Below are 15,486 nucleotides of genomic sequence, written 5' to 3'. Positions count from 1 at the left end.
ACACAGTGTCACATTGGTGCGTTTTAGTAAAACAACACTGAGTGTCAACAGATGATATCAAACTGAATACAAAGCAAATTTTTGAACTGTTAGTGTATATATTGTATGGACTTGACTCGCGTGCGTGTGTGTTTCTCACAAATCCCAAAATTTAAACATTATTAACTTGCTGTCTGAACATGTCGTAAAAGTTCTCTGTCAACACTGAAGCAAAAGCAGAACACTGAAAACGCTTTCTGATCTACCTCCTCTATAATGTCTGTAGTGCATGGCACAAATTTATTTAGAGTGTGTCTAAATACTTTTCAAGGTTCCAGGTTCAGTTTGTCATCATTCAAACAAGTTAAAGAACATGAGGGAATGAAATTCGTTACTCAGGTCCAGCAGCGTACAGTGTAAATAACATCAAGGTAGACCTATAATAAATAACTGAATAACCGAGAAGCCTAAAATAAATACAACACAGTTAAAACCAAGCAGCGTTGCTAGTTTTAAGGTGCATAATTTGGGTGCAGAGTAAGGCGCAAAGGGGCGAAGGGGTTTTGTTTAGTCCAGTAATTAATCCGAGGTAGGTAACATAAGTTCCACAGTACAGTACTCAGAGGGTCATCTCCCATTCCTCTCAAAAGCCAGGTCAATGTGCACATGGCACACTGCTGTTAAAATGTGTATTTGGCAAATTGCAGAAGTGAGCGGTTTTCTGCTGAGTAATAAAGTAAGAGCAGTAATGTCACTTCAGCAAATGTTGAGAGACATTTACGCAGCAAAGATAAAAACTGTGGTGATAAACTTGACAGAGGAAACAGAACTGAACTTTTAGCTTATGAAGTAATAGATAAAGTTACGCTGCTCATTGTTGGATGGCAGCTCTGCTCTGCGCTCTGCTATGTTCACATTTTAGAAAATGGAATTAAGGTTTTCCTTAGTAATGACCATTTCACCCACTTGCAACCCATTTGTGCATCCCTGTGTGTAACAACCAGGGTGTACATGTGTTGTGAAGCTGCCAGTGTTAAGGTGGGTCTTACTCTCTGAATAATGCGCCCTTTAAATAGCAGGAAAACGCTGCACCATTCTGACTTTAGACCAGGTTTCTGGGGTCAATGGCGCAGTTGCTTTCTGCTGCCAAGAATTTGCTTGACCACACCTCATTTTAAGACCTACATGGCCATGGGCGCAAGCACATCAACAAATTTGCACACTTATTTTTTGTATATATATATATATATCTACTGTTAATATGTTACCGTATGTATTGGTTATTAACTAGAACTGACATCTGTTTCTTCTGATCATTTGTGTTTTGAGAGAGCGGCAGGTGAAATAAGATTGTTTTCATCTCCCTGCTCCTTCTGGGTCATGGAAGTGTGACTTTGATTGCTGCACATGGACATGAGTGGAACATGTGTACCATTTTTGCCAGGTATAAGATAGGGCCCTCGTCTACAGCTACACTGTTAAGTGTCCTTTAGCAAAAACTTGTTTAACAGCCTCTCATTGAGCGACGGCTGATGTCTGTAGGTCTTGGATGCTTCCAGGAGTTAGTATGTGTAACTGGAATTTGAAAAAAGTTACTGCTAGAAAACATTTTGGTGAGCAAACGGTCTCCTAATATGGGTTAGAAAGGTTAACTGTTGTGAATAAATTCAAAAGATGCTGACTTTCAGTAGAAGGGAAGCATAATTCCACTGGTGGGATTTCTGTATTCCCTGGGCTGGTTTAAAATGAAGTCGGTCCAGTGTGTTTGAATTGGTTGCATCGCCTTCGTTTCTTTTTAGCGCTCAGCTTTACAAAACTTTACTCGCAGCTACATGGTTGGATGTCACAGTAAGTTTTCACTGTTGTTTGCTCAGTGTGTATTTCTGGAAGTAATATGAATAATGTCCTTTTGTGTTCACAGATGCAGTGAAGGGATAGAAGATGAAAATACACAAGAAGGACAAGCAGCAGGTTTGTATTGTACACACACACACACACACACACACACACACACACACGCACATGCGCACATTAGAAAAGTAGGTCATTTAAAATAACCTTTATACTCACAGCAGCTTTGATACTAAATAATACATGATATTTTTTTTAGCTTCAATCTGGGGTGTAAATTTTGGACATTCACAAGGCCTTTAATACATAACACAGCTGGACCTCAGATCCTGGTGTAAGTGTGTTCTGTTTCTATGTTTACACGCATGAATGGAGGATCCTGTAATAGAAGACACCAGTAAGACTGTGTTGGCTGGAGAGTATTGAACCAACTCTAACAGAGTCACACCTAAAGTGCAAGTTCAATATTGTGCAGAGCAAGGCCATTATTTTCAACAGAGAGAAAGGCTGCACTGTCCAGACACCTGCCATCAGGAGGATGCAGGTCTAAGAAATGTTACTCTACAGAAGAGGAGAGGAAATGTGTATTTGTGCTTGTCTGATTCCCAAAGTTCAGTATTATATATATATATATATATATATATATATTTATTGTTACTGTTTACATTCTGATGTAGTCTGCACGACCTTGGTTAGCTGCTTTGTTGGATCTGTGTTTCTCTCACTATTGCACATTTGGTCTGAAACCATCAAAACTTAAAATCATAGTAGTTTATCACACTGAAGTTAAAATATTCTGTTGCTATAAACTCTTTGGTCATTTGTTAGGAACAGTCTCTCGCAAGTATCCACATTCGTGTTTAAAATAACCTGTGTGAGGGAAAGAGAGATCTCTAAGCAGATTGTGGCTTGGCTGTTGATCCCTTCAGTAATGCTTAAGTTAAATTGTATAATCTGGTGACTTGTTTCCAAATGTGGCTTCCTGCAGCACAGGAAACATTCTTGTTTTCAGTCCCAAGAAACATCTGGATGTGCCTGGAATCGCTCCATGTTTGCTACCATGTGCACTGTTTACTTCTCACCCTGTCATCAGACCTTTTCTTTTTAGATCACACTTGAAAACTCACAGTGGAACAGAGATGTGTCTGCCCACAATGATTTCTCTTTAATGACCCTGTGAAGTACACTAAGAGACAAATACCTCTTTTCCACCAAAAGTAGTGTATATGGGGTTTTTACATGTGTGAAAACCCACTTAAAATAGGCGATAGACTCCTTTCCCATTACCAGTAGACCAGAGGTGTGTTCATATCTCTGCAGTAGATGAGTATGCCTTTCTGTTTACAAAACAAAATGTTTAGCGCTGAGAAAAATAGTGTGTGCAGAGGAAAAATAAAACAAAGGGAAATAAAATTCGAAAGTTACAAATCAAACAGTACAAATTGGGCATTAAACTCCTAGAATCCTTTGTACCGGGAGAAAATACGTATTGTAATGTTTCCCACTTAAGACAAAAGCCACACATTAGTGATGATGTGAAATGATCAATATAAAGTAGGGCTGCCACTAACGATTATTTTCATTGTCGACTAATCTGTCGATTATTTCTTCGATTAGTCGACTAATCATTTCATCGAAAAATGTGTTAAAATGTTGAAAAATGTCGGTCTGTCTCGCCCAAACCCCAAAATTATGTCATCTAATGTCTTGTTTGATACTCACGCCAAAGGGTTTCAGTTCACTGTCACAGGAGAGTGTGTAAAGCTGCCAATATCTGAACGTAAGAAGCTGCACTAAGAGTATTTTGGGGTACTTTTATAGTACTTTTCTATGAAAAAAGACTCAAACCGATTAGTCAACTACTAAAATAGTCACTGATTATTTTAATAGTCGATTAGTCATCAATTAGTCGACTAATCGTGGCAGCCCTAATATAAAGTAAACTATAGTTTACATTACGGGCTAGGAGGATGATGATGCTTAACATAAAGTTGAAGAAGCTGTATGTGGCATCCAGGGCATATCGATGATTCAGAGTCTGGGGCAGGATTGTCTGCACATGGTTTTCAATGTGGAGGTAGCTAGCAGCTAATGGTGCTAACTCCATAAACAGCACTAACAACGGCAACAGTGCTGACAGAGCTAATGGTGTTAACGTGTGGGGTGATGAGCACTTCATTTATGTGTTGATGACAGGGTTGGACATTATTTTTTTCGTTCATCTGCCACCGTGGCTGGTGGATTCCAAAATTCACCAGCCACTTAATAGATAACCATTGTTTTTTTGACAGATAAGTGAAGCACATCTAGCAGCCACTTGCATATCTTAGTAGCATTTGGCTGGTGGTTGGTGCTAATTTGCAACCCTGGTTGACACCGTCCTGCCACCTTGGGTCAAGACAGCGGTATGAGTGCAGTGTAGGGTGGCATTTTGCTAGCCAGTGGGACACACACATAAGGACTCGCATGCCCGAACATGCACGCATGGCCCGATCGTCTACCACAACAAGGAACAGATAAACTTGGATTACAACACAAGGAGTTAGCGTGAGTTTATTCTTTGCTCGGGACACCATGACTCCAGTTAATCTTTACAAAGCAAATATTGGTTTGAATGTTGCATACAGTGACTTTAATTACAGAAAGTCTTATATAGTCAGTCATGTCTCCTCGGTCTCTGATGTTCCTCCCTTACAGTCAACAGAAAGTTCATTAAGTCACCTGATAAGCCTCTGTCACATTTCCAGGTGCTCATCTCGCTCATAGTTTTCTGGAATTGTTCTGGAGGTATTTTAGTATTCCTTGTTGCGTTTGGTTGATGGCCTGCCGTTTGTAATATTTATGAGTCAGGCTGAGCAGAGTGATGAGTCATGAGTTTTTTGTAAGTTGGAGGTGACGCAGCAGTCTCTCGGCTGAGCACGAGGCCTCCATACTGCAGTGACAGGGTGCTAGTACTGTCATAACAGGAAAACATGATCACTCACTCGTTAGTGTTATTGTGCTTCTATTTGCTGCTTTTACCGACTGGATCATTGCATCCTTTCCAACGTCACATTTCTCTAAATCATTAAACAGTCCCCGATGAACAGCAGCTGTTTCTTAACACAATCCCAGTGTGTATATGTAGTATATATACTTGATAATACAGCCAACAGTAACAGGTAAGTTGCTGTGGATTTCTTGTCTTCATAAATTTCTCGTAGCAGACACGAACAAAACTTACAAAGAGTCTCCCGGAGGACATGTACCTCTAACACACATTCGCTCCTAACAAATGGCACGTTTGTACAGATGTGGAGCATATGATTGTTTTTAATTCACTGACTTTGCACTTGTAACAGTTGATGTTTCAAGGATTGAAATGGTAGATGGATTACCTGATCAGCTTTCTGACCGGTTTTGTGAAAGCTGGGTCACCTCTACAGTCAAAAGGGTGACAGACAATAAAGACACTTCCCTTAAATCAAACTTCAGCAGTAGTAAAGGTTCTTGACAAATTTATTATATCTCTATAAGTACCAGCAGTGCTATCCGTAGCTGATTCTACCTAAAACTGTCTTTCTTTATGAATTCATTTGTTGTCACAGTGCTTTAAACACACAAATAGACAGATAACCATAATGATTACCATTGAAGAAGAAAATCCAAAAAGAAAACCACCCAAGCAGCTTTTGACAACCTTAAAAACTTCGAGACAAACAAGCAAGTTGGAAACTCAGATTTTTCCGGGGTTGTGATTTTGCTGTCTGTGTAAACATTTCTTGAGTTGATCCTGGTTTTAGACCCCATCTGCCTGGTTTTAGATCCACCAGGATGAGTGGAAAATATTTGAATGTCAAATTTGATACAGCAAACAAATTGGATCCACTGCTGTTGGTAAACTGCTTTAAAGCCGTGCTAACTGACAAAGCTCAACAAGTATTGGATGGATTTCCATGATATTCGGTGGAAAGTGATATCTACTGACTTTTCCTCTAATGCCGCAAGCAGGTTGACATATTTGCTTTTAGAAAAACATTTATACAAGTATTAAATGGATTGACATGAAAATTTGAATTGATGCTCCCAGAGGATGTATTGTAACAGCTTTGAGGTTTTTTTTGAGGCCTGTCACAATAATTACATTATAGACTTACTTTACAATACACAACCTCGATCATCTGCTGACCTTGATATTGCCTGATGGGGTGACCACCCCCGCCTACTTGCCCGAGTCAAAGAATAATATAAACAACACAGCAGAGACAACACAACGTAGCTTACCGGTTCTCTGCAGCTGCACTTTTGGAGTGGAGGGGATATAGTCGTGATTGTTAGCTTGCTAGACCCTGGCAACAAACCAAAAAATTTTACCATCCAAACAATTTTATCCTCCACTCCATAGATCCACCAGCAAACCGCTTGGCTTCCAGGCCTCCCATCCCCGGGAGCCGCCCGCAGCACCTCAGCCATATTATGAGGGTAGCTACTCTGTTAGCAGAGCTTTGCTAAGCTTGTGTATTAGTTGCAAGAGGCATTACTTGTTTTGCTTTTGTTGGCCAAAGTACTTTTGGGCTAGTCCTGGGGTCGGCAACTTTAACTATTAAAAGAACCATTATTGGCCGAAAAAAAGAAAGAAAATCGGTCTGGAGCTGCAAAACATACTTGAATAAAGGTAACAGCCTATTAAGTCAAAATTAACCCATCGACATCACGAAGAATAGGTCTAAATGAGCGTTCATTAATATGATTCACTACAATGTAGCTACTCTGCAGTGGGCTATGTGTAATTATTTAGTACTTAAACTTTGCAGCTTTGGTGTTGAAAGCAAATGAATCTGTCCACACATAATTAAATCCTCTATTTTCCTCCAAGACTTTAACTTTTTGGTTAAAGTCTTAAACCAAAAATTTTATAATCCATAGCTAGCTTTGGTAGAGATACTCCAGGCTAGCTTCCGCTACTGAGGTTCAGCAAAATTTAGAGGAAAAGGCACCAGGTAGTCGACGTATGATGCACATTTTTGTTGATGAAATGTGAAAACACTTTTTTAATTCAATGTAAAGGCTACACATTTTTACAATTTAAATAAAAACAACTGTTATTCATTTCAAGATAATTTAATATCAAAGCCACTGGAGAGGGTCTAAAGAGCCGCATGCAGCTCTGGAGCTGTAGGTTGCTTACCCCTGGGCTAGTCCTATAAAGCTACTATAAATTTGTATTTATTATTAGGTATTGATAACTTTTAAATATGTAAAAAAAAAGAACTATAGTTTTTTCACATATATGAATATTATTAAGAATTAAAAGTTCATTGCTCTGTAAAATGATGTACTTACATTATTATATCATTATATCAGTGGCAAACATTGGTGTCAAAATGACAGTTATATGGGTAATCCCTGTTATTTCTTGACATATTGTAAAACAAAATTATTTATGATGACAGGCTTATCATCAGGTCAACACTTCAATTTGTCCAATACTTGTGTTTATGACCAAACATCTGCAGAACTAATGACATTCTCATCAGCCTCAGCTGTACCTTATGATAATTAGCACATGTAATTATGTTAACATGCTCAAGTAAGATGTTGAACATGGTAAACCATACCTCCTAAACATCTACATGTTAGCATCATCAGCAATTCCCTTGGTTTCAGGTAATCGAATCCTTTCAGTTTAGTTAAACACAAGGTCTCTCATTCGTTTTAGGTGTTATGTTGTTGGCAGCTCCACTTTTAATTACTGTGTTCATTTGACTTGTGTTGAGTCGTTGTTTGAGGCCTGAAAAGAATGAGCACCTCAGTCAATAATATATCAGGTAAAGTGAGTTTATATGAGCTTGTACTTCACTATAATGCTGGTTGTATTGATCAGTTCCCCGATCACATGAGCTTTATTATCCCAGCAGGGGGAAGTTTGGTTGCAACCAAAAACAATTAAAGGCCTCCAGCGTCACATCAACCCATGATGTTTAACACAAAGTTATAACAAAGCATGTTAGAGACAGAAGCCGTATTAAATAAAGCATGCACACTTTGCCTGTACTTTAGGAGTGTGTAGTTTGGATGACAGTTTGTATCGGCTCGTGTACGGAGGGGAGGTGATGAGAGCTTCACTCATGCACTGATGGCGTGTCTGGTATCTCATCTACATTTCAAGTGGCCATCAAGTTATCTGGTTATCTGGCCGCAGCATCTTGGAACAACAGAGCGATAATGTCGTCACGGCAGAGCGAGAGGAACTGATGTCTGTCTGGAAATGTTTAGAGAAGGCTGTTCTGCCATGTTGGAAGAATGACAACACCGGAAATGATAGTGATGTTGTTAACATACTTTCAGGGCATACAAAAACCATTACTATGGTGGTATGTTGTTCAAAAGGAGATGATGAGAATGTCCTATTAAAAATGAGGTTGCTGATTCTTCAGGTGTTCTCTCAGAGGAGCAGGAGAGACGGTCACAGTGTCTGATTTATGTTTATATTTTTGAAAACTGGTGGGTTCATTGTACCCGTTGGTAACCACTCTCTAGACAAATGAAAGCTCTCTGTTGGTTGTCTGTTGTAAAATCTCTAAATAATTTGTAACATTGAATCAAAAAAAAAAAAAAAAAAAAAATCTTACCTAATACCTCTTACATTGACATCATGCAGATCAGGATAGTAGTACCAACAACACAATGCTCAGAGCAGGAGATCCACTGTCTGCTAGCTTATTGTCTGTGTCCCGTGGACGACACAGGAACATGAAAATTTAACAAAAATTGCTTTATTAATCAAGATTTTGTGGCATGGCTGAAACTGATAAAAGGCGATGAATACGAGGCTTGTATGTTTTATGCAAAAGGTTTTTTAAACGTTTAACAATGGGAATCAAGGCAGTGAAATCCCACATGCAGAGTGAGAAACACAAAATCGTCACGTCATGTTGATGTTACTATGAACATTTGGACCAAAAATTGTCCCTAATCCAAAGTAATTGATGTCAGATCATGTATTATTTTCTCTTGAATTTTGGTTATTGTAAAATTGCTCTCAAATTTAATTCCAAGTGGCAGTAAAAAAGTCTTCTAAAGTCCTAAATCTAACTTGCCTTAAGCTGTAGGAGCCCTGACGTCATTGTAGGGCTGCAAGTTACCTTTTAATATTGATCAGTTTGTGTGTTATGTTTACAAGTGATTTGTTGAATCATTTATTCTGTATTTACAGTCCAAAACCCACAATATTCAGTTTACAATGATATAATGCAGCATGCTCACATTTTAGAAGCTCAGTTGCTCAGAATTTATTTTATGTTGATTGACGTTTTGCTTAATCGACTATTTGTGTCAGGATACAACAAACGTGAAAGCCCTAATGATCTCTGTCTGTGGGGGCAGCACTCGTTCTCACTGTGGTGCCCCCACGTGTGTTGAATTCATATAAAGGGAGCTGTTCTGTACACTGAGACATTTTTTTCCCCTCCAGTATTTTTTTTCCCACCACAATCCATGAATCAGCAAGTGCACTGTGAAACTGGGTTTTCTGCACTTCAAGGTAAAGCAGAGAGAAGACTGAATCCTTTTCTGTCGGAGGCCTAGATTCACTCACTTTGATCATCTTTCAGCCAAACAGCTGAAACGTCCGTCTGCTGCGCTCTTTTCTTCCTCCCCCTCCTTTCCTTACATTTTTTTTCTTATTGGGAATAACAAGAATGTGGCTCTCCTCTGAGCTGGAATTTCTTTTCTCAAGCCTTTTGGTGGAGTCTCACCCAGTGTTGCATATGTTTTGTGGCCTCTGAAAAACAATACATGTATGTGTAGATTTAGTTTAGTCAGATGTTTGTGATGGTCCAAGTCACAAAGCTTGCAACACCTACATTTCTTACAACACATTCTAATATCTTAATGATGGAATAGGTTGTTTGATAATGACCCTCAAAACAGTGTATATAATCATTGGAGAGCACCAGCGACAGGCACATGTCCTCATAGAGCTGGAGTTAGACCCATTAACTACTGTACTACTATTTGACATTGTGAAACTGTTGCAGTTGAGGTCTAGGCACCAAAACTACTTGTTTAGGTTTAGGATTTAGGGGGATTTAGTTGCGTCTAGGGGCATGATTGCAGATTTTAACCAGCTGAAACTTCTCCCGATAAAAATTCCTTCAGTTTTAATGTTCAGGAGGCTTTTACTAATTATCCGCAGAGGTCTTCTCCTCTCCAGAACAAATGGACCCAGTGATTTAAACTAGTAAAAACAGAATAAAGCAGTTTCACATTTAAAACAATCTGTACATTTCTAACGCTAAAATGTGAATGGCCCTATCGAGAGCCAGTGATGGGCTGCTGTAGAAACATGGCGGTGCAACATGGTGATCTCCATAAACGATTACCGGCTCCCTATGTAGATATAAACAGCTCAGTTTAAACTAACAAAAACCTTGCCATTATGTTATATTCGATTTCTGCCAATATATCCCCTAAAGCCCACACACTGGACTTTTGAAATGAGCCAGCGTTGACTGTTGGTGAAAGTCCTGTGTCTGTTTGACCCAACTATCCATCCTGTCCTCCTCCCTAATGCAGACTTTGTCACTCTTTATAGAGCATCTGACTTCCTCCTTTGTTTTCACAAAAGCCACAAAAGGTTGCTGCCAAACTGTAAACAAAAAAATCATTGATGTATAAAGAGAACTGGATACAGTGTTGAAGGCGGGGCTCTATTCATGCCTATGAAAGTTGACTTCCCGCGTGTGCGATTACCTGGATCTTCCGCATCGTGGGGCTGATAGAACAAGTGCACTAGTGACTTTGCATGCTGAGAGTCTAACTTCCGGTTCAGCCCTCTGCTAACTTGAATGGGGAGAAAAATAATTTTGGGGCCTTTGTATTTTTGTAATGCTTTGCAATGGGAGTAACCTATATGTAAACCGTGCTACAAATGCTGGTAGTGTGACGAGGTGTTGAGCATGAATTCTGTGCGGAGTGCTGCTAGTTGAGTGTTTTTTTTTTTCTGAGCGTGGAGCGTTGAAAAATGTTCAACTTTGGGTAAAATCTCCACGCTCGTCACTTCAGCCATTCAGTCACAGTGGAGGATGGCCAAACCATTGCATCTTACTTACTTTTTGTATCGTATGTCTCCTCTCATGAACCGGCACAGACCTGTGGGTCCGTCCTCTCTCCCTGCATGCTTCAGCCTTACCTCATCCAAAGCAAGCACTCTACCTTGTGCCGACATGTTTACTTCTGCAGATATCCCGTATCTTAGCAACCAGACTCGACCAACTCTGCTGAAGAGAATGCTGTGCCTCCAAAGTGCTCCCAGCTGGAGTTTCTTGAGGAGCGCCTGGCATTTTCAGCTGGAAAAAAAATGTTTTGGTGGAGATGGGGCCTTAATTGTGCGAATTCTGATAGTAAAATGAGTCATTTTGTGGAGGTTGTGATGCTCAAATAAATGTATCCATTGATTTACAGACGTCTGTTTTATAATGTGAGTCAATTCAGTCTTTATGGGCCCCATGGCATCACATTATGGACCAGGACATTGTAATTCCACAGTTTGGCCACTATGTCAAACTGGCATCAAAGCCCGGTGCTATTTGTGGGGGCTTGGTAAATATATGCTGTAATAAGCTGCTTGCAAAGACAACCTATAAGGCTATTTTTTAGGGAGGACAGTCCGATTATCTATTAGTATGATGGTAACTGAGGAAAATAGGAGCATTTATATGGCAACTTTCTAAAACAGTGTTACATATTGCTTTACGCGATGATAAAAGAGCAGTAAAATCTCACACAGTTGAACCATAAGAAATGCCATATAGGAAAATGAATAAAAGAAATTTGTAGAAATTCAAGCAACATGAAGCAAACAAATAAGAGCAAGGCAGTTAAACACAAATGGGATGTAAAAATGCTTACTAAGAACAGTGAAATTGTTTAAAATACTTAAAGCAATTAAATGAAGTGAGTCCTCAGATGAGCACTGAATTGGTTAGATCAATTGGTTAGTCCACTGAATGAAGAATGAAAACATTCTCTGAAGGGCACTTTTTATGCCTTCATTGGAGAGTAGAGGAGGACAGGAAATGAGTGGAAGGCAGCAACAACAGCCGGTGTTGAACCCAGGAGCATCAACATCACATGGTCAGGGCCTTAAACCAGTGTTCCACCAGGATGTGACGACTCAGTGTCTACTTATCACCAGTTTGAGTTTTTCACCTGAGGATTTGTTGCTTTTATTTGTTCTTACTTTAAACTGAATATCAAACAAAACAAAAACATCACCCAGATTTCTTAGACATCAGTCTGAAAAATACTTAGATGAATTAATAGTGTAAATGTCAGTTGCAGCACAACAGGTATAACCAGCTCAGGTATGCAGCATGTTATAGATTTGCCATCACCATCTGCACTCCGAGTATTAGCACCATTAACTGCATTTATATTCTGTGCACATCTCTGCCGAACAGGATTGTTACAATTACAGATGCACCTATCTGATACACTCAATCATTATTAGAGCCAATAAGCCTATTGAACGGATAAGTTATTGGCTAAATGTGACTCATCCACATTGAATATTGAATCCTAGTCGACCTTATTGAATAAAACTAGAATTTGTTTACAAGCCTAAGAGAATGATGGTGAATACTTGACCTTTACTAATAGCAGTGATGTGTAGTTATAGCTTCATGTTATGAACAAGTAGAGGACTTATCTCATTCTCTCAAGTGTATAGATTTTAAATAGAATAATAATAAAGAGCACTTGTATCTGATTGTTAGTCTTAATCGGCCAGCACCTTCAGGTTAGTCATTGGACTCAGTTTAAGGTGTGACTGGTGCATCCTTATACGCAGTTTTGTTTCACGGCCATGTTGATACTACACTGACTATTCAATTTAGAGATGCACTGATTTATAGTCTTGTCATCTGCATTGGCAGATTTTCGCCTTGTTGACTGCCATCTGCCTGTCAACAAACAAGATGACATTCACTGCTGGCAGTGGTTGATGTTTTTTGTTGTGTCAAATCAGTTTTGCGCAGGCTGAAAAGCAGGCTCAAGACATACATTGTCCCATCATCATGGGGACAGTAGAGAACATGTTTGGGATGAACAGAGATCTTCCCTGGGTCGCCTTTGAGACTTGAGGATGCAGTAAATTTGCACCCTATTTTTTCTTGATAACATTGTGAACAACAAATCGATGTTGATGTCGGCAAGAGGAGAGCTCGTTAATGTTAGCTTTTAGCTGTTAGCTGCCAGCAGACGGTGGCTGCAATAAGTTACATTATGGTGCGTTCAGGCTCTAGTCAGGGGCTGGCAACCTTTTCTATCAAAACAGCCATTTATGACCAAAAATAATAAAAAATCTCTCTGAGCTCAAAAACATATTTGAGCTCTACAATGAGAGTAGCACAGCGTGTTAGTCTAAAGTAGCCTATCAGCATTACGAATAAGTCTAAATGAACATTTCTAAATGTTGTATCAGGAGGTGGCGACCCTGCAGTGAGCTGTCTATGATTGTTTGGTACTTTGTAGCATTGGAGGTGAAAGGAAAGAAATCTGTCCACAATCTATTAAATTCTCTGAAACTTCTTTTGTTGTATCTGGAATCCAAAGCTAGCTTAGCTAGGTTCAAGACTAACCATCGCTGTCTAGGTTTGGCAAAATAAAGAGGAAAAGGCACCATGCTGTAGATGCGTGACACCTATTTTAGCTGACGAAATGTTGCTGTATATGATTGATTGATTAATTTTTTTTATTGTGTCATGCATGCTTACATATGCCCAAACTGCATGGGTTTACATGACACTGTTACAATGTGTTACAGTGTGTTACTTTAATGCTCAGTCCTGAAACAAAATACCCTGCCTTCTATCCCAGGTCTCGCAAAGAAATTCAGCCACATAAAAGGTTCCCAGACTCAAATTATTCATGATCATCCATCCAAAAGAAATCAACATAAATACAGTTCATTATATTGATAAGTACATTTCTGAGGCATTTTTACAACTTGAGAATGTAGGAATCACTTCAGGCCTACAGCAGTAATCACTGAAAATTAAAACATAAAAAAATAACCATTATTCATTCCCATAGTTATTATTTTTTTTCCAAAGCCACAGGGAGCCACTGGAGAGAGGCTAAAGAGCCACAAGTGGCTCCTGAGCCACAGCTTGCCTACCTCTGCTCTTTGCAATAAAAATGAGTATTTAGTGAAGATTAATTATAACGTTCTCATGATGTGTTCAAACATAATCATAGAATGTAGTTTTTGGCGAGAAACTTGAATAAATGCAGTTGTTTGAAGGAGAAATGTGTTGATGTTTTCACAGCAATATAAAATAGATATTAAACCGGGAATTATGACATAAAGAAAGACATAGTAAAAAGGCTTTTAGAGTAGTTATTTTTCTAGAAGTTTTTCATGTGATAAAAGGTTTTATTAAAGGTTGTTTCATAAATTTATATCATTAATTTTGTGCTCATTCAGAGATATTGTGATGAGTAGCTGATTGGTAAGGAGTTCTTTGTTTTCCTGCCACAAAAGGGGAATAAAAAAACGACAACACCTTGTGCCCTGAAATAGTCCCATCCCACAGAAGCCGAGTGGCGTTTGACTCTGTGTGAAACCATGGGTGGTCATGCACCAGGGTTGCACATGTGTTAGCTCAACACAAGTGTTAGCCTCAGACTCTAATTCTGCTTGCTGTTGTAGCCATGAAAGGAAGCGGCAGCATTGATGAGACTGCGGAGCTCATGGTCTATATTCATGACAGAGAGACAGACAGTGTGTGTGTGTGTGTGTGTGTGTGTGTGTGTGTGTGTGTGTGTTGCTTGTTTGTGAGGCAGTATTATTGATTCATAGGCAGTGTGATTGCAGGCAGCCTCCCTCAGCTGCGTTCAGTGGGCTTTACTGGGCTGGCAGAGACTGCTACACTGCAGCACGTCACTGGAGGGTGTGTGTGTGTGTGTGTGTGTGTGTGTGTGTGTGTGTGTGTGTGTGTGTGTGTGTGTGTGTGTCTGAGAAACTGTTTTTGTGAGGGGAGAGACAGCGTGTTAGTGTGTTAGCATGAAGGAGAGACAGACAGTGTGTGTGTGTGTTCCTTTTTATTTTTTTTATGCATGTAGTCATCCATGTAAGCACATTGAGCTGTGAAGCTTGTGAAGATGTGTTTGTGTCAGAGTGTGTGTGTGTGTGCGTGTGTGTGTAGGTGTGTGTTTTTAAAAGAGGCTGTTGTAAGCCATATATGTCTATGTAGCCAGTCATGTAAGCACATTGAGCCATGCAGTGGGAGTGAGGGTGCAACTCTTTATGTGTGCGTGCGCGCCTGTGTAGTCAGTCATGTAAGCACATTCAACCATGACGTGATGCCACTATGGTGTGTGTTTGTGTGTGCGTGTGGGTGTGTGGGCTGCAGTTGCTTTGTTGTTGTGGAGATGGATGGCAGCGGCTCAGGTCATTACTGAGCCTGAGTTAGCTTAGCAGCTAATTTTAGCTTCTAGGTTACCTGTAACTGTGTCTGCAGAGTGGTTTCTCTGTGCGAGGAGGAAAAGCAAGTGAACATGGAGCGAGGTGAGCGTGGAGATTGTTTATTTTTATCGATTAAAAACCTGTCATCTGAGGGGAAACGGCTGATTGGCGCGTAAACAAAGGATGTGAGCACGTGGTTCAAATCT

General features: G+C 39.7%; 1 protein-coding gene across 6 annotated transcripts in view; it reads left to right on the top strand.

Moving 5' to 3' along the window:
* Positions 1-15,486, top strand: part of chd6 (chromodomain helicase DNA binding protein 6) — a 160,643-nt gene that overhangs the window by 33,040 nt on the left and 112,117 nt on the right. For all 6 annotated transcript variants that reach the window (XM_078171507.1, XM_078171509.1, XM_078171518.1 and 3 more), the window contains exon 2: positions 1,901-1,950. In XM_078171507.1, coding sequence (XP_078027633.1) covers positions 1,921-1,950 — 30 coding nt within the window. In that variant the 5' untranslated portion in view covers positions 1,901-1,920. The remainder of the gene's footprint in view (positions 1-1,900; positions 1,951-15,486) is intronic.

Source organism: Epinephelus lanceolatus, chromosome 1, assembly GCF_041903045.1.
Source record: "Epinephelus lanceolatus isolate andai-2023 chromosome 1, ASM4190304v1, whole genome shotgun sequence".
Taxonomy (NCBI): domain Eukaryota; kingdom Metazoa; phylum Chordata; class Actinopteri; order Perciformes; family Serranidae; genus Epinephelus; species Epinephelus lanceolatus.
This window is presented reverse-complemented; position numbering and strand designations above follow the sequence as displayed.